The sequence below is a fragment of the Trachemys scripta genome, chromosome 16 (genome assembly GCF_013100865.1).
Source record: "Trachemys scripta elegans isolate TJP31775 chromosome 16, CAS_Tse_1.0, whole genome shotgun sequence".
Lineage (NCBI taxonomy): Eukaryota > Metazoa > Chordata > Testudines > Emydidae > Trachemys > Trachemys scripta.
Genome location: NC_048313.1, coordinates 11,252,188 through 11,270,173, shown reverse-complemented (window position 1 = coordinate 11,270,173; position 17,986 = coordinate 11,252,188). Strand labels below are relative to the sequence as shown.

The 17,986-nt window shown below is 46.3% G+C and overlaps 1 protein-coding gene across 1 annotated transcript; it reads right to left on the bottom strand.

Moving 5' to 3' along the window:
* Nucleotides 1-5,083: 5,083 nt before the first annotated feature.
* Nucleotides 5,084-14,099, bottom strand: AQP6 (aquaporin 6). The gene is made up of 4 exons (XM_034791746.1): nt 13,722-14,099; nt 12,335-12,493; nt 11,851-11,931; nt 5,084-5,380 (listed from the first exon to the last, which is right to left on the bottom strand). The coding sequence occupies exons 1-4, from the start codon at nt 14,082-14,084 to the stop codon at nt 5,183-5,185; spliced, it is 801 nt and encodes a 266-aa protein (XP_034647637.1). The 5' UTR covers nt 14,085-14,099; the 3' UTR covers nt 5,084-5,182.
* Between the last annotated feature and the right edge of the window lie 3,887 nt (nt 14,100-17,986).

The window sequence follows — 17,986 nt, the reverse complement described above, 5'->3', positions numbered from 1 at the left end:
GCTCACACACACGGTTCTGACCATCCTTACTGATCTGTTTTAACATGAATGGTAATTGTTCTTGCCCAGTCTGTGGTGTTAGTACAGATCAGTGTTCCATCTAATTTTTCCCACTCATGTACGGAATGAATTTTGTTATGTGCACCAATATGGAGGTGACGTGTAACAAAATTCATGTGGTGGAGGTGGGGGCCAAGTGGGGGATGGGGGCTCAGGGCTGGGTCAGAGGGTTGGGGTGCGGGGGTGTTGAGGGCTCCAGCTGGGGGTGCAGGCTCTGGGGTGGGGCCAGGACAAGGGGTTTGGGATGGAGGCTGCCAGGGACTACAGCGGGAAGAGAGGACTCCACCCAGCTCTCTCTCCTGGCAGCAGTACTTCGGCTGGGGGTGGTGGGAGAGATGCCTCTCCCCTGGCCGTGGCAGGTCCGTGCCAGGGCTAGGTTGGGGCCGGGGGAGGGGTGCCTCTCCCCTGGCTGCAGCAAGTCTGGGGCAGGTCTGTACCTGAGCACCTGTATGGGGCTTAATAGGCAGCTGTGCGGCCGTGCAGCTACGCAGCTTAGAGGGAACTTAGCTTCCGATTGTTTAGATTTTACTAGAGATGAAGGGAGGATAGAGAACTACTCAAGTGTGCCTTTCAGGGCTTTATAAAGTATGATAGAAAGCACGGCACAAGGAGTTCTGCTTGAATCACTTGGGATTGGGATGACGTTATTACAAATGCTATCACACTAAAGAAGCAGATGCCATCTTGAACTAAAAGAAAGGAGGAGAGATAGCCTTTTATGGGTAAGCAATCCACTCCATATTGAAACTTCAGAAAACCTATTAAATAGCACAGCTTGCATAAGGAATCTTACTCCACTTTTCCATCTGCTTGAAGTGTTATAGGAGGACAATGGCTGTCTAAAGTAGTTTATGTCACCCTAAAGCTGTTCATCTCTGGAGTGTTCCCCTTTTAGCTGCACTTGCTAATGTGACCAGCCATGGGTATTGCATTGCTATGTAGACATACCTTCTGTGCCTCCCTTCCCATTTGTAAAATAGGGGTAATAGTACATCCCTACTTCACAGGGGTAGTAGGAAGATGAATACATTAATAATTGTGAAATACTTCGATACTATGGTAATAGGGACTATACAAGTACCTAAAATAGAAACATAAATTTCCAGTCCCTTTCTGTAATCTAGATTATACTCCCTTAAACACAATTTGCCTCTCTAAGCCTTTGTTACAGACTTCATTTAAATATAGCATTAACAAATCAACACATCTTTAGTACCTTGCAGCTGGGAAATCTGTCAGGTCCAGTTGGTTTCTGCTTTTTTTTTTTTTTTTTTTTTTAATAGCCTTGACAGTGTCCTTTTAATCCCCTATGCTTATGCTTCAATCTGATGTATATAAATCCTTCTAAAAATTGCACAAAAAAGCTCTTGAAAATATCCTGAAAGGCAATAAAAATGTGACCATTAGAGTTCTGAACAGAGAGGATATTTGCCATCTGCTGAGCTTCAGACAAAAAGATTGACAAGGTGATTACCCAGATGGAAATTTTCTCTCTTGTACTTATCTCTTCTGTATCTTGGTGGAAAAAATACAAGAGATCCATTTTATTGGAGAAATAGATCTTATTTAATGTTCCTAGTATTTTCTGTTAGTGTCTAAAATTGGCAGCAATCATGAGGAAATAGCAAGGTCAGGAAGACTGGAAAGCAAGATGAAAAGAGAAATTCTTCAGTAATAGAGAGTTGTATGTATGAAACAGGTGAGGCTGCTCTGGCAAAGGGTCTGTTAAAGGCTCTGCTCTCTCAATAGTGCAATCTGGACACTATGCTTAGACTTTCCCATTTGGAAGAAGCATCCCAGAAAGTCTGGAGAAATATCTGAGGAACTTTGATTTTAAAAATATTTTAAAATGCTCACAAGAAACAGACAAGCTTGAAAGTGGTTAAAACGAAGAGGAACAAATCATGTTCTGAGGCTTAACTAATTAGCACTTGATGATTGTTGGCTGTACAAAGTATTATTAGCAGTTGATGTGCAAAGTGTTACTGGCATCGTTATGATGTCTGAATAGAAGCCATGAGAAGTAAAACAATGGGAGGCAAATTGAGAATCGTGAGAAGAGCAATTCTTGCTTATCTCATCTGTTTCTCTGCTAGTGATCAATCAATAAAACAAATCAAATGAGCCAGTTTCGTATGGGCAGTTTCTCTACTTGGTTTGTAAAATACACAGCTACAGGCAAGCATGATCCAAGGGGAAGGAAGGTAGTCTAGAGGTTAGAACAAAGGAATGGGAGCTAGGATTTTTAAGCGTCAGGGAGGATGGTGTACATAGAGCTCTGCAAATCCGTGGGTGCGGATATCTGTGGACAATTGGTGCGGCTCACAGCTCGGATGCTGCAGGGCAGTCTGCAATATATGCTCACCAGAAGGGAGCGGCTCTCACCCAGCCCTCAGACTCCAGCTAGGCTTGCTGAATCACACAGCAGTGGCAATAGCCTGCTGGGCATTCTGGGAGTTGTTGTAGTCCCCAGCTTGCTTGGCCCCGGCTGGAGGAGGTAAACTACAACTCCCAGAAGAGAGTGAGCCAAGCGCATTTTTGAAAGCGGTGTGGTTGTACATGGCGGGCACTGTGAGGAGAGTAGTTGTCGCTGCTTAGGGTTGCCAGCTTTCTAATCACACACAACCAAACACCCCTGCTCCTTCTCCAAGGCCCCACCCCCTCCCTCTGTTGCTCACTCTTCCCCACCCTCACTCACTTTCACCATGCTGGAGTAGGAGATTGGGGTGCAGGAGAGGGTTATGGGCTGTTGGCTGGGAGTGCAGGCTCTGCGGTGGGGCTGGGGATGAGGGGCTGTGGGTGCAGGAGGGGGCTCTGGACTGGGGCTGCAGGGCCCCCCCACAGCTTACACTGGTTGCAGTTCCCAGCCCTTGTGACCAATGGGAACTGCGGAGCTGGTATTTGGGGCAGGGGATAGTGCGTGGAGCCTCCCACTCCCTGGCCGCCAAGCCCCTAGGGGCTGCAAGGACTTGGTGGCCACTTACGGGGGCAACCTGGGGCCAGGTCAGGTAGGGAGCCTGCCTTAGCCCCAGATTCTCGCTGCACCGCCAACCAGACTTTTAATGGCCTGGACGGCAGTGAAGGCTGGAGCTGTCAAAAAACGGACGCCTGGCAATCCTAACAGTCCCGTGTACTTGCATCTTCTCTGCCCAACTTCATGACAGGAGTGAGGTTTAGGACAAACCCTTCTTGTTGGCATCTCCCATTGGCTAATGTAGGCAGTGCCTCACCTCACATGGTGACTTTTGTGAATCCCATTCTTAGGTGCTTGTCTCCCCCCAGTCATTGTGCAGGGGGCCAGGCACCCAACTCAGGATTTGTAGATCTCATTATTCCAGTGTTTTTCTAGGCCCCCCAAGTCCCTTTGTAGATCCAGACCTGCTGGTGGTAAGGGGATGCACCTGTACACCCGTCCAGCTCTCTCATCTACCCTTGTCTGGCATAACAAGTGATCTGATGACCTTAGTAGCCAGGTTTTTAGGGGCACTGTAAAGAACTCTGAAAAGGTTTTTGCAAAATAATTTATTTACAAAGTTATAAATACAGAACTGATTCCACGAAAAACAAACAAAGGAAATGTAAACTGCCAGCAAGTGGAATGTCATTCAATGGCTGTTGGACTTTGCTGGCTTGAGCTGCCTGGTAGAAGAGAAAGCATAAAGGGCTCTTGACAGACATTTGCTCCCTGTTTCATGGCTATTGGAAGAAAGGCCTTGGAGGAGAAGGCCTAGGAAATTCCTTAGTTTAGTATGGCTCCCATGAACAAGTGAAATGCCTGGATGAGCTTTCAAAACTCCCATATTGGCTGTAATGTCGTGGGGACATAGATCATACAAAAAAGCCACTAACTTGAGACTCCACCTCCAGTGTTAAACTGAGCCCCATGCGTGTTGGAGCAGGATTGGGGGGGGTGGGGGGGGTTCAGTCAATGCTGTGTAGTCATGCAGTACAGACATAGTTGATTTATTAATTTAGTAAATAAGAAATTTATTATTAGTGATCAATTATATTGCTAATGGTTATAGGTAGTTAGCTCATTATGGTATCTTAGTGCCTTCATTAAAGATGTTCAGTGCATGACCGAAGTGTATCCTCAGCCTGCTGCAGTGAGTAACATAAAGTGGGTTCACTGCTCAACATACTGTGTATTTGTGATGGATTTCAAGTTTCTCAGGAAGATGAAATACCCAGGGTAAATTCAAGAGTCACAAGCCCAGGAAAGGGACCTGTCTTATTCTTTATTATGAAGGCAGTGGGTTTCTCAATTAAACCAATGGGGCTTAGAGCACAGCCTTCATAAATACCTGTTGATCCATTGGAGAGCTGGGGAGGGGAAGGCGTGGTTCAAATGATGCCTAAGGTCATAAATAGAATGACTCAGTACCATTCCCTGATTAGCTTTCAATTTTCCTAAGCAACAAAATTCACCCTGCCACATTTTTTAGAAAATCCTGACAGAGTGGGGAGTGGAGCTGCTGCTGCCGCCTCTCCAGCCAGGCTCTCTTAGGCAGCCACTGCACTGCACAGAGCAGCGACCCTGAGCAGCCACCTTCAGCCATGTGAGAAGCAGCTCTGTCCCACTCCCTGCCTGCACCCTGCTGCCAGGGACAGTGGATGAATATGCCAGGGACGGGGGAGGCGTAGCAGGAGAAGGACAGAGGTGTCCCTGCCCCCCTCCTCCCCCTCCCCCCACACACACAGGTAACTCTGGTGAGGTGGGGAGAGAGTGGCAGTCCCCGGACTGGGCTCAGGGTGGGGGGTCACTGGGGAAGATGCTGGGAGCAGGTTCCCTGGCCTCTGCTCAGCCAGGACTGGGCCCAGAGGCATGTGCTGCCCACTGCTGTGGCCCCAACCCCCACCAGGAGCTGGCAGGATTGGCTGCCCTGGACCAGGAAGATGGGGTGGAAGTTTCTCCTGAAGGAGACACACGGGGCAATCATGTGTCCTCCCCTTTACGGTGTGCCCCCCCAACATAGGAGAAGGCACGAGTTGTCTATGCTTATGTCTCTTCCTACCATGATCCTGCACCCACCAGATACCATCAAATATCGTGCTCTGTCAGCTCATGGGATAGTACCTGGCCGACTCTAGAATACCCAGTTGTCTGTGGGATGCTATGTGATTAAACCCTTTGTATGACATTGGTCAATGACACAGGCTGCCTGTTCTGCTTTGCTTCCTCCATATCTTCTGCCTCCATGTCAAAGGTGCCTTTTAGAATTGCCAGCCTCTGAGAGAGACTCTTCAGGTCAGGATAGAGAAGTACATTATATATCAGAGAAGCAAGAATTGCGCCTGTCATGGGGCCCACCCAGAAAATCTGCAGAGATAGGGAGAGAAATAGCATATTATTATTATTATTTTTTATTATTAATGTATAGTGATAGTGCCTAGAAGCCAGAGCTCCATTGTGCTAAGCAATGATTGTAGCCCCAAATAACTTACATTCTTTGAATGTGTATCAGTATGGAGCTCTGCTCTTTTTGAAAATTGTAAAAAATAGACAACCAAGACTGTCATCATATGTAGAATGAGGGAGAGGTTGATCTCTCTCTCTCTCTCTCTCATATTTATAAATAGGTTGGGCAAGGATAATCTGTGAAGGGTCTTCAATGTAAAGATGAGTAGTTTGTGTTTGATATGGTGGACAAGGGGAGCCAATGGAGGATGCAAAGGGAGGGGTGATGGTTCAAGTGACAAGCCAGGAACGTAATCTTTGTGGCGGCATTTCAAATGGCTATAAGTCAAAATAGAATTTAAGACCAGAGAGGAACATCCAAAAGTTGAGATAAGAGATGATGAGGGCCTGTATGAGAGATTTAGCTGTTGTATATGCAAAGGTTATTCATAATCAAAGATGGGGACTGGGACTCTTTTGGCTAAAATGACTTTAAAATGTCATAACGTTAATATTTCATTGACTCCTTCACTACTAGGCCAATGTTCTAGGAACATCCTGATAGAATTAACTTGGCATACTTCTGAATGTGTCAGGTATGCCCAGCAACGTCGTACCTGCCAAGCTGCTGAAAGCACTAGGACATCCTAGTAGAACATCTCTCCTGTGTTGCTGAATGTCCCAGGTATGTCCACTTACTTAGGTTATATGCTTTTGGGGCAGGGACCTTCTTTTTATACGTTTGTACAGTGCCTAGCTCAATGGGACCCCGGTCTGTGGCTAGACCTCCTAGGCACTCAGGACTGGCTTCAGCACCAGCGAAGGAAGCAGGTGCTTGGGGTGACCAATGGAAAGGGGCGGCACGTCCGGGTCTTCGGCAGCAATTCGGCGGCAGGTCCCTCAGCTCTTCTCGGTGGGAAGGAGCTGCCACCAAAGTGCTGCCGATCGTGGCCTTTTTTTTTTTTTTTTTTTTTTTTGGGCTTCGCCACTTGGGGCGGCCAAAAAGCTGGAGCCGGCCCTGTAGGCACTACTGCAATACAAATAATATGTATGTCCAGGTATAAAGCACCTGCCATGCAGCTGAAGGTTCCCTAATATTGCATTAATTTCAATGCACTAATGACCGCTTTACATCTCTTTGCAACAGATTGGTTGTGGGCCTTGTTTAAGTGAAAGCTTAGATCCATCAGATTGCAGCACCCTTTCCCCTGCCAGTCCCTACCACTATGCCCCATGCATGCCCCTGTACTGAAGATTTCCTCTCCAGCTGCATATTGCTACTAAGTTGTGCCATTAAGGGTTCAGATGGCTGATCTTTCTTCCTGTCCGGCATTCTCATTTCCTACACCTTGAAATGTGTCCATGCAGCAAATGGTTATATCCGCACAATTCCACCAGGTGGCAGTGCTTACAAACAGCCTTGTTAAATCTGGGCAAAGCTACAGTTGCAAACAAAACTGACAGTAGGCTGCTTACAGTGACCCTATACTTCGTTACGGCAGAGATATAAAAACTGAATGGAGGTAGAGAGGGAAGGAAAGTTGGTCCATATTGGGGTTGCTTGGGAGCATGTTCATTTTCTGTAGCTTTGAGCTAAAATTACTTAGCCCAATTTCAGTTCTGTGTTGATATCTGTGGATCACAACATCCCCACTTCCATGCCTGCAATGGAGTAAACATTAAAAGACAAAATATACTTTGGACCCTGAATCTTACCCTGACAGTACATGAACATGAGTTTCTCTGTATTAATTGCATATTTTGAGCTTTATCTTAAATATTTATGTGCTTGTGTTGTAAGAGTATGTGTTAGATGTCAAAGAGAAAGTGAAGAGGCCCCTTCTACTCAAGCAGTTTCAACAGGAACACAGCCTCAGGCCTGTGCTTACAATCCATTAAGAATGAATGATCCAACCACTCAGTGCTGCAGCCATCAAAAGAGAAGAATCCTCCTGGACCGGCCTCTCTGGATGCACAGTTCCAGTGGGGGAAAAAACCTGTCAGAGGAACCTAAAAGTGTTTATACTTGGGCCCTGAAACAAAGAAAACTAATGAGCAATATGGTAAAGAATTTACTCTGAGATAAATAACAGGGCCTTTCCTACTTAAGAGAGACCAAGACACAGAATTATAGAAGGAAGGTAAGTGGGCTAGAACAGTGACTCTCAATCTTTCCAGCCTACTGTACCCCTTTCAGGTGACCGATTTGTCTTGCATACTCCCAAGTTACACCTCACTTAAAAACTACTTGATTACAAAATCAGACATAAAAATACAAAGGTGTCACAGCAACACTGTTACTGAACAATTGCTGACTTTCTCTTTTTGCCATAGAATTACAAAATCAGTTGGAATATAAATATTGTACTTACATTTCAGTGTACAGTATAGAGAGCCATATAAACAAGTCATTGTATGAAATTATAGTTTGTACTGACTTCGCTAGTGCTTTTTATGTAGCCTGTTGTAAAACTAGGCAAATATCTAGGTGTGTTGATGTACCCACTGGAAGACCTCTGTGTACCCCCAGGGGTACGTGTACCCCTGGTTGAGAACCACTGGGCTAGAAGAATAGCAGGGCCTGCTGTCACTTGGGACCAAAGTGGGTCATAAAAGACTCTTTGCTTACTAAGAGCTCGTCTACATGGGTACATTGGCTGAAATAAGCTATTGCAGAATAGCTCCCCGTGTGGCCAGTCTATTCTGGAATAATTAGTGCACTCCTAGAGCAGCTAATTATTCTGAAATAAAATGACATTTATTCCCAAAAAGGGTCCACGTAGGGATGTATTCTGGAATAGCTACTCCAGGATAGATTATTCCACATTAGCTATGCTAGTCAATTTCCCTGCATAAAGAAGCCTTGTCAGAATGTGAGCTGGTTCATTTCCTTTCCTGAAGAGGAAGCCTGTTTAACTTGTAGTAAAGCATCAGCCTAGAGAAAACTTAATATTGGGGTAGGCTGTTTAGTGTGTTTAAAATAATCTTTCTGTAGTGCTTTCTAGAGTGCCTCGTATTAAATTAGGATATTGATATAATAGGCATCACAGAAACTCGGTGGAATGAGAATAATCAGTGGGACACAGTAATACCAGGGTACAAAATATATCAGAAGGACAGAACAGGCCATGCTGGTGCGGGAGTGGCATTATGTGAAAGCATAGAATCAAATGAAGTAAAAATCTTAAATGAACCAAACAGTACCATAGAATCTCTATGGATAGTAATTTCATGCTTGAATAATAAGAATATAGCAGTAGGGATTTACTACCAACCACCTGACCAGGATGGTGATTAGTGACTGCACAATACTCAGGCAGAATAGAGACGCTATAAAAATAAAAAACTTAATAATGGGGATTTCAGCTATCCCCATATTGACTGGGTACATGTCTCCTTAAGACAGGATGCAGAGATAAAGTTTCTTGACACCTTAAATGACTGCTTCTTGGAGCAGCTAGTCCTGGAACCCACAAGAGGAGAGGCAATTCTTGATTTAGTCCTAAGTGGAGTACAGGTCCTGGTCCAAGAGGTGAATATAGCTGGACTGCTTGGTAATAGTGACCATAATATAATTAAATGTAACATCCCTGTGGTGAGGAAAACCCCTCAGCACCCCAGTACGGTAGCATTTAATTTCAGAAAGGGGATCTACACAAAAATGAGGAAGTTAGTTAAAAAGAATTAAAAGGTACAGTGTCAAAAGTGAAAGCTGCATGGAAACTTTTTAAAGACACCATAGTAGAGGCTCAACTTAAATGTATACCCCAAATTAAAAAACATAGTAAGAGAACCAAAAAAGTGCCACTATGGCTAAACAACAAAGTAAAAGAAACTGTGAGAGGCAAAAAGGCATCCTTTAAAAAGTGGAAGATAAATCCTATAGAGGAAAATAGAAAGGAGCATAAACTCTGGCAAATGAAGTGTAAAAATATAATTAGGAAGGTCAAAAATGAATTTGAAGAACAGCTAGCCAAAGACTCAAAAAGTAATAGCAAAAAAACTTTTAAATACATCAGAAGCAGGAAGGCTGAGGATGTGAGGGAGATTCCAAAACCTGAGCCATTCTTTTTGAGGTTACAGATCTAAGGAACTGTCCCAGAGTGAGGTGTCATTAGAGGTGGTTTTGGAACAAATTGATCAACTAAACAATAATAAGTCACCAGGGCCAGATGGTATTCACCCAAGAGTTCTGAAAGAACTCAAATGTGAAATTGCCGAACTACTACCTGTGGTTTAACCTATCATTTAAATCAGCTTCTCTACCAAATGACTGGAGAATAGCTAATGTGACGCCAATTTGTAAAAAGGGCTCCAGAGGTGATCCTGGCAAATACAGGCCAGTAAGCCTGACTTCAGGGCTGGGCAAACTGGTTGAAACTATAGTAAAAATTGTCAGACACATAGGTGAACATAATTTGTTGGGGAAGTGTTAACATGTTTTTTTGTAAAGGGAAATCATTCCTCACCAATCCACTAGAATTCTTTAAGGGGGTCAACAAGCATGTGAACAAGGGGGATCCAGTGGGTATAGTGTACTTAAATTTTCAGAAAGCCTTTGACAAGGTCCCTCACCAAAGGCTCTTAAGCAAAGTAAGCTGCCATGGGATAAGAAGGATGGTCCTCTCATAGATTGGTAACTGGTTAAAAGGAAACAAAGTGTAGGAATAAATGGTCAGTTCTCAGAATGGAGAGAGGTAAATAGTGGCGTGTCCCCCAGGCATCTGTACTAGGCCCAGTCCTATTCAACATATTCATAAATGATCTAGAAAAAGGGGTAAACAGTGAGGTTGCAAAATATGCAGATGATACAAAACTACTCAAGATAGTTAAGTCCAAAACAGACTGCAAAGAGCTACAAAGGGATCTCACAAAACTGGGTGACTGGGCAACAAAATGGCAGATGAAATTCAATGTTGATAAATGCAAAGTAATGCACTTTGGAAAACATAATCCCAACTATACATATACAACAGTGGGATCTAAATTAGCTGCTACCACTCAATGTGCAATGGCAGTCAGAAAATCTAACAGAATGTTGGGAATCATTAAAAAAGGGATAGATAATAAGACAGAAAATATATTGCCTCTCTATAAATCCATGGTATGCCTCATCTTGAATACTGCATTCAGATGTGGTTGCCCCATCTCAAAACATATATTGGAATTGGAAAAGGTTCAGAAAAGGGCAACAAAAATGTTTAGGGGTATGAAGCAGCTTCTGAATGAGAAGAGATTAATAAGATTGGGACTTTTCATGTTGGAAAAGAAACGACTCAGGGGAGATATGATAGAGGGCTATAAAATCATGATGGGTGTGGCGAAAGTAAATAACACAAGAGCTAGGTGTCACCAAATGAAATTAATAGGCATCAGGTTTAAAACAAACAAAGGGAAGTATTTTTTACTTACAATGCACAGTTAACCTGTGGAACTCTTTGCCAGAGGATGTTGTGAAGGCCAAGACTATAACAGGGTTCAAAAAAGAACTAGATAAATGTATGGAGGATAGGTCCATCAATGGCTACTAGCCAGGATGGGCAGGGATGGTGTCCCTAGCCTCTGTTTGCCAGAAGCTGGGAATGGGCAACAGAGGATGGATCACTTGATTACCTGTTCTGTTCATTCCCTCTGGAGCACCTGGCATTGGCTGCTGTCAGATACAGGATACTGGGCTAGATGGAGCATAGGTCTGACCCAATATGTTTGTTCTTATGTTTGTTCCAGCTGCTATATAAAAATACTTTGTTTTAAGAGGCCTGTTGGTCAGTGTCACTGATCATGGGTTCCTGAAGGGAGGCTCAAGCAGGTGATTAAACTGATCTAGCCCTACATGGCAATAAGCAGTTGGTATACAAGGGACCCCGAGCTAAGAGTAGAAGAATCACAAGCTTTCACCCTGAGAGAGGTGAGGACAAGAGGCCTAAGACCCAAAGATGGTGCATTAACAGACCAGATTGGGGGGAGGGGGCGGGGGGAGTGTAGCTAGCCCCTTAACAGTGAAACACTGACTGATTACATGAAGATGAAGACATGCCTGCTGAGTGGTACACCCAGCTAATTCAGACTCCTAGGGACCTTCCCTTTCAGGCCTTTGGAACATCTAAAGAGGAGACTGACTCCTATGTGTCCTTCCCAGACTTTACACTGAGCCCAGTGCCTGCTGGGGAAGGAGTTTGAGGATTTAGTAAATGCTGGATTGATCACATTCAGTGCAGACATAATTGATAAAGCTCATCCCATGTTACTCACTGTTGGGTCTCAGTACCTTGATACAAGGAGCTCCTAGAAACGCGGGGTGCAATAAGGCCAAATTTCAACATCTCACCCAAGGTATTTTGGAGATGGTAGAGACCTCTAGAACAGAAAGGGAAAGGACATAATGATATTACCCAGTGGACAGTAAACTTGTTGACTATGACAGCAGGGCCAAAGGATCTTGCAGGATTCATGGAGCAGCCAGTGAAGTAGATCTAGTAAACAGAGATGGGAAAGAAAGTATTAGGAGAATTACACTCTCTAAAGATGAATGAAGTCCAAATGAACCTCATGTGTGATTTGTCATATCTCTCTGTAGTTCAGGCAATTAGACATTTACAAATATCTCTCTTATAGTTTAGTCATCATTGCTGTATGATGGGAGAAGCATGGAATTAGCCTAGTTGGGAGTTCCTCCCACAGCGAGCATCTTGTATTGGAAGAGACTGGGACTGGCATAACAATAAGCTTTCCCCACAGCCAGCACTCCTGCCCTGCTCCAAGCAGCGCTTTTGGCAGGCAGGGTGTTCAGAATTGGAGTGCATGTTTTTTATTTGTTTCTAATCAAGCATTAGGTACAAACCCCTCCATGTTTTATGCAGTGCCTAACAAGCTTACCCCAATCAGGTGTCCCAGGGCAACGGATATGCCAATGAATGTGGCTGGGGAGTTGGCATTTCTGTGTCTGTCGGTGGAAGCAAAATAACAAAGAACCAGCTGAAAGGTGAGAATGAGCTCAACAGCAACTGCTTGTCCAGAAGTGATGTTGCTCCGCACCTGGGGAAAGGGATGGCAAAGGGACTTCTTAGGAGACCACAGCAGCCCATCGGCTTCTGCCCACCAGCCACACTAGGTAACGCTGCTGCCTCACACAATCCACCTCAAAAGCAGGCATCTGCAGTGACAAGAGCTTCTGGGAGACTTAAGTGTAACAGTGTGGGTAACAGTGGGGGTAAGGGGATCTTTCATGGTTTGTATCCTTACTTTTGGAGCCATGCAGTAGCAACTAACTGAGTGTAGGAGTGATAAGCACAGAATGTACAGATCAGGCATTGATGGCAGATTGGTTACTACTGTTCCAAAGTTTTTGTAGGCTATTGGGGACAGATTTTCAGAATGGCTCAGCATCCAGCAGCTCTCATTGAGAACAATGGAGAATTCTACACATGCACACCAATTGAGAACCATGGGGGCTCTAGGGTGAAAATCTGTTCCTCATGGCTTAGGTATTATGTTGCTGGGAGCATGAAAAAGCAGAGAGGCATGTACTCATGCAACTAAAATCCACTTAGCTGGGAATGTGTGGAAATTATTTGAAACATATGTAAACAGCAGGAATGCTCAGCTGTAGGTCCTATCTGTGGAGTCCATTAAGTTGTTCTGATATCTTGGGTGACTCCCTTCCTCGTTCTGAGCCTCACTTCTCATCTGTAAAAAGTGTGATAGTCACAATAATCAATGCCCAGTACGTGCAGAAACCTTTGCTAAGGGTAATCACTTCCACTAGTCACTCCTTTGGTTTGACTTAAATAGGCACAGATCCGTGAGGTATCTAGTATAATTTTGTTTGACCTGTATTTAAAAACCTGCCTGTTTTGGGCATTCATTTCTAGTTGTCACTGGGCAGGTTTCACTGTAAAGATTAGCCCATTTGTGTTTCCATCTTGAGCAGATGGCAGTGATTTTTTTATCACAAATCCCCCTCAATTCATACCTACCACAGCCCTGGCCTCCTAATTTAGAATTACAACATAATTCAGCATGGTTGGCAGTTTCTCCTCCTGCAGCGGGGTGCAGGTCAGGATTGAGGAGCATTGACACTATTTGTTACCACTACATATAGCTACATATTAACCCAAGCCTGGACTAGCAGGGGGCCACACAAGTCAAGAGTGAGGGGACCGGAAGAGGCGTGGTTGGGAAGCTTGCACATGTCTGGCTCACAGCAATGTTAATGGTCATTCACTTTCATCAGCATTATCAAAAAGAGGGGTGAGGAACTCACCGTGTTAATGCCTAAGCTTCCTTGGACCTCTGCAGGCGTCACTCCATACAACGTGGCTGCTCCAGCGATGCCTCCAGCCAGCTGGGCAACCATATAGCAAGCAGCTCTTGCCAAAGAGATACGAGAGCCAAGCAGGAAGGCCATAGTCACAGCTGGGTTGACATGAGCACCACTGACATGCCAGGCAATCTGGACCACAGTAGCTGCAGCCAAGTTGAAGGTAATAGAAATCTGTAAGATGGTGGGGAGGGCTGAGGGCCAGCGGAGGACTGAGCCCAGGCCGAAGAAGACGTAGATGGAGGTGGCTAGGAACTCAGCAAAGACAGCCCGATAAAAGGTCACAGACAGTACCTCCTTCCACATCCTCTCGTGAGCCTAACAGTGAGAGGGACAGAGGGCGTTTCTAATGCTGGAGCTCCTTTTTACTGGAGAATATTTGAGGAAACACTATGTAAATAAGTTTGTAAAACTGGGCAGGACCAGGAAATCCAGAACCTGGAAATTCTTCAGTGAAGGAGTGAGTCAGACCTGCCCAGTTCAGCACACATCAATGCTCCTTCCTCACCCCACCCCCACCCACCACCACTACCACTGACCCAGAGTCTTAACTCCCAGCACCAGACTTAACCCAGTTTCTGACTCTCAGAAATAAGTGTGTTCCATTGCTGGGTTGTTATCTTAGTGCAATGTAGGCAGGGCAGACGAAGTCCTGTGGGACCCCAGAATTTCACACACAGACCAAGACCAGTGCACACCCTCCCCCAACCCCCACCACAGGGTTTGTGGGGATTGATGTGAGGGAGTGGACGAGCTGGGGTGGGAGGGACCATATGGATGGGGGAGCCTTGTGGAGATTGGGGAAGGCTTGAAATGGATTGCTTGGGGATGGGAGGCCCAAGTACCTGGGAGATTTTTATAAGTGGGGGTTCATGGTGGGGCAGGAGGGTGGATGAGTTTGATGGTTGGGGGAACCCTGAGGGAAATATGCTTGGGGGTGCCTGGGTGGGGCATTAAGAAGTGGGCTGACCAGGAAGGTATTAGGGTATGGGGGCAGTGAGGTGGGATGGTGTGGCATGGTGTGGAGGGGTTGGGGGAATTAAGGATAGACCCAGACATGTTGGAGTGGTGGAGCAGTGGGGGGGCATAAGAATAGGGGGGGAGGGAGATGGAGGGGTCTGGGGGTGTTCAGGATGGGGTGATTGGGTGGGTGGAGTTCCCTTGGGATGAGTGGGTATTCCTGGGCTGGGGGAGCAAGGAGGATTGGGGGGGTGCCTGGTTGGGTGGGAGGGACTAGGGAGCCCAAGGGAATTTGGGAGCTGGGGGGATTGTGGGGTGACCCAGACACTGGGGGGGAAGCAGGATGAGGTAGCTGTAGGAGGTTGGGGGAGGGGAAGTTGCAAGCTGGAGGTTGCAACTCCCACAATGCTTGGGGGGCTGGTGGGGAGCAGCATGGTGGAGGTGCAGAACACAGAGATTGCAACTCCGGTGATGCCTTTGATGGAAGCTGGAGCTAATGCTCAGTAGGGCCCTACCAATTTAACAGCCATAAAAACATGTCATGGACCGTGAAATCAACCCTTCCCCATGAAATCTGATCTCCCCTGCTGCTGGGAGCCCAGGGCTCCTAGCTGCTAGTCTGGCCATGCTGGGGGGGGAGGGGCGGGGGAGACACATGAGTCGTCCCTCATGTCTTACTAATCTATTCGAGTTCTTTGAAGGGCTCACCAAACATGTGGACAACGGGGATCCAATGGACATAGTGTACTTAGATTTCCAGAAAGCCTTTGATAAGGTCCCTCATCAAAAGCTCTTACGTAAATTAAGTTGTCATGGGATAAGAGGTTAAAAGACAGGGAACAAAGGGTAGGAATTAACAGCAAATTTTCAGAATGGAGAGGGATAACTAGTGGTGTTTCCCAAGGGTCAGTCGTATTCAACTTGTTCATAAATGATCTGAAGAAAGGGGTAAACAGTGAGGTGGCAAAGTTTGCAGACGATATGAAACTGCTCAAGATAGTTAAGACCAAAGCAGACAGTGAAGAATTACAAAAAGATCTCACAAAACTAAGTGATTGGGCAACAAAATGGCAAATGAAATTTTATGTGGATAAATGTAAAGTAATGCACATTGGAAAAAATACCCCAACTATACATACAATATGATGGGGGATAATTTAGCTACACCTAATCAGGAAAGAGATCTTGAAGTCATCGTGGATAGTTCTCTGAACTAGGGGCCACCAAATGAAATTAATAGGCAGCATGTTTAAAACAAATAAAAGGAAGTTCTTCACACAGCACACAGTCAACCTGTGGAATTCCTTGCCTGAGGAGGTTGTGAAGACTAGGACTATAACAGGGTTTAAAAGAGAACTACATAAATTCCTGGAGGTTAAGTCCATTAATGGCTATTAGCCAGGATAGGTAAGGAACGGTGTCCCTAGCCTCTGTTTGTTAGAGGGTGGAGATGGATGGCAGGAGAGAGATCACTTGATCATTACCTGTTAGGTTCACTCCCTCTGGGGCACCTGGCATTGGCCACTGTCAGCAGACAGGATACTGGGCTGGATGGACCTTTGGTCTGACCCAGTATGGCCGTTCTTATGTCCTTCCCCTGCATGGCTGCTCTTGGTGGGGAGATCAGACCCACCTCCAGAGGCAGCACAGAAATGAGGGTCATACCCCTCACTTCTGCGCTGCAGCAGCCCAGGAGCTGGGCTCCGGTCTTCTGTCCCCCCCACCCCGCAGCGCCTGCCAGAGCTCCAGATCCAGGTGTGGCTTCCTCCTGCATCTGGGGCAGCCTGGGCTCTGGGCTTCTGCACCCCTTTGTGGCTCCTGCCACAGCTCCAGCACCAATCCCAGGGCTTCCTCCTGGCGGCTGCAGCCAGAGCAGGGGCAGATGGAGCTTGGGGCTTCTGCCCCTCCAGCCATGGCTCAGGGCAGCCCGGGCTTGGGGCTTCTTCCCCTGCGGCTCCTGACAGGGCTCCGGGTGACCCGGTAGGGGCATCTTCTGGGGCCGGGGCACCCATTTTTCTTGGGGGGGCCCCAAAATTGGCCAGGGGCCCCTGCCTTAATCTGTCCCTGGCCTGGACTATCAGCTAGGATCCCCGGGCTGGGACATTCCCAGCAGCATGGGGGAGATCCTACCCACTTCCACCTCCAGGAACCTCCTCTAACTGCAGGAAGCTGGGAGGGTGCTACCTTCAGCTCTAAAGGTAGCTCAGAAGTGAGGGTGGCAATCTTGGGACCCCCCTACAACAACTTTGCAACCATGTTCCCATTTTGGGTGAGGACCCCCATGGTTACAATACTGTGAAATTTCAGATATAAACATCAGACATCGTGAAATTGAGCAATTAAAAAACCCTCTGGCCATGAAATTGACAAGAATGGATGTGAATTTATTAGGGCCCTAGTGATCAGGAAAGACCTGATGAGATACTTCTGTTTGGTTTTAAGTAATAAAGTAATAAAGTTTGTAAGACATTTGTCTTCTGAGCCACCTAACCAGACTAATCCATTACATCCTCAATCATGGCATTTCTATTTTCTGAGTCATATCACCCGCCCTCAAGAATCTGGATGGTTATTGCTCAGAATCACTGGTGTAATAAGGCCTCAAAGTGCACTGATGCAAGAATAGGTTAGGGACCCCATCGCAATTCCAGGCCATAGTCCTCAAAAGCCCCCAGGCACCCCAACATACCAGCCTACCTGCCATCCCAACATCCTCCATTTCCCCCCCAACTCATTCACCCCCCCCAATAACACCCACTCCCCGAAACCCTCACTCCCCATTCTCCCCCCACTCCCAAAGCTCAGCCAAAACTCATCCCACCAGCTCCTTAGCCACCAGCCCCGGGATTTTCCTGCTCACTCAGCTCCCGCTCACCCCACACGCAGCACTTTGCTCTCATCCTGGACTTAGGCAGTTCCTCCTGCTTCTAGCTATCCAGAGGTTCTGCACATGCCCATGGCCAGCCCCCAAATTTGAGTGATGAATGGCATTGCCACCTAGTACATGGGCTTGTAGTGCCACTCAAGTTTGGCCTGGACACTTCTCCATCATAATTAAGGGCAGCTGGGCCAAATTTGAGTGGCACCGTGATTCCATGCCCCAACTTGCAACTCCACTCAGGCAAATTTAGTCCCACTTCCCCCTATCGTGATAGAGGTAGTGGGGGCCAAATTTGAGTGAGTGGCATTGTGACACCAGGCACCAGGTGGAGTGCTGCTCCAGCTGGTTGGGTTCCCATAATCTTGTG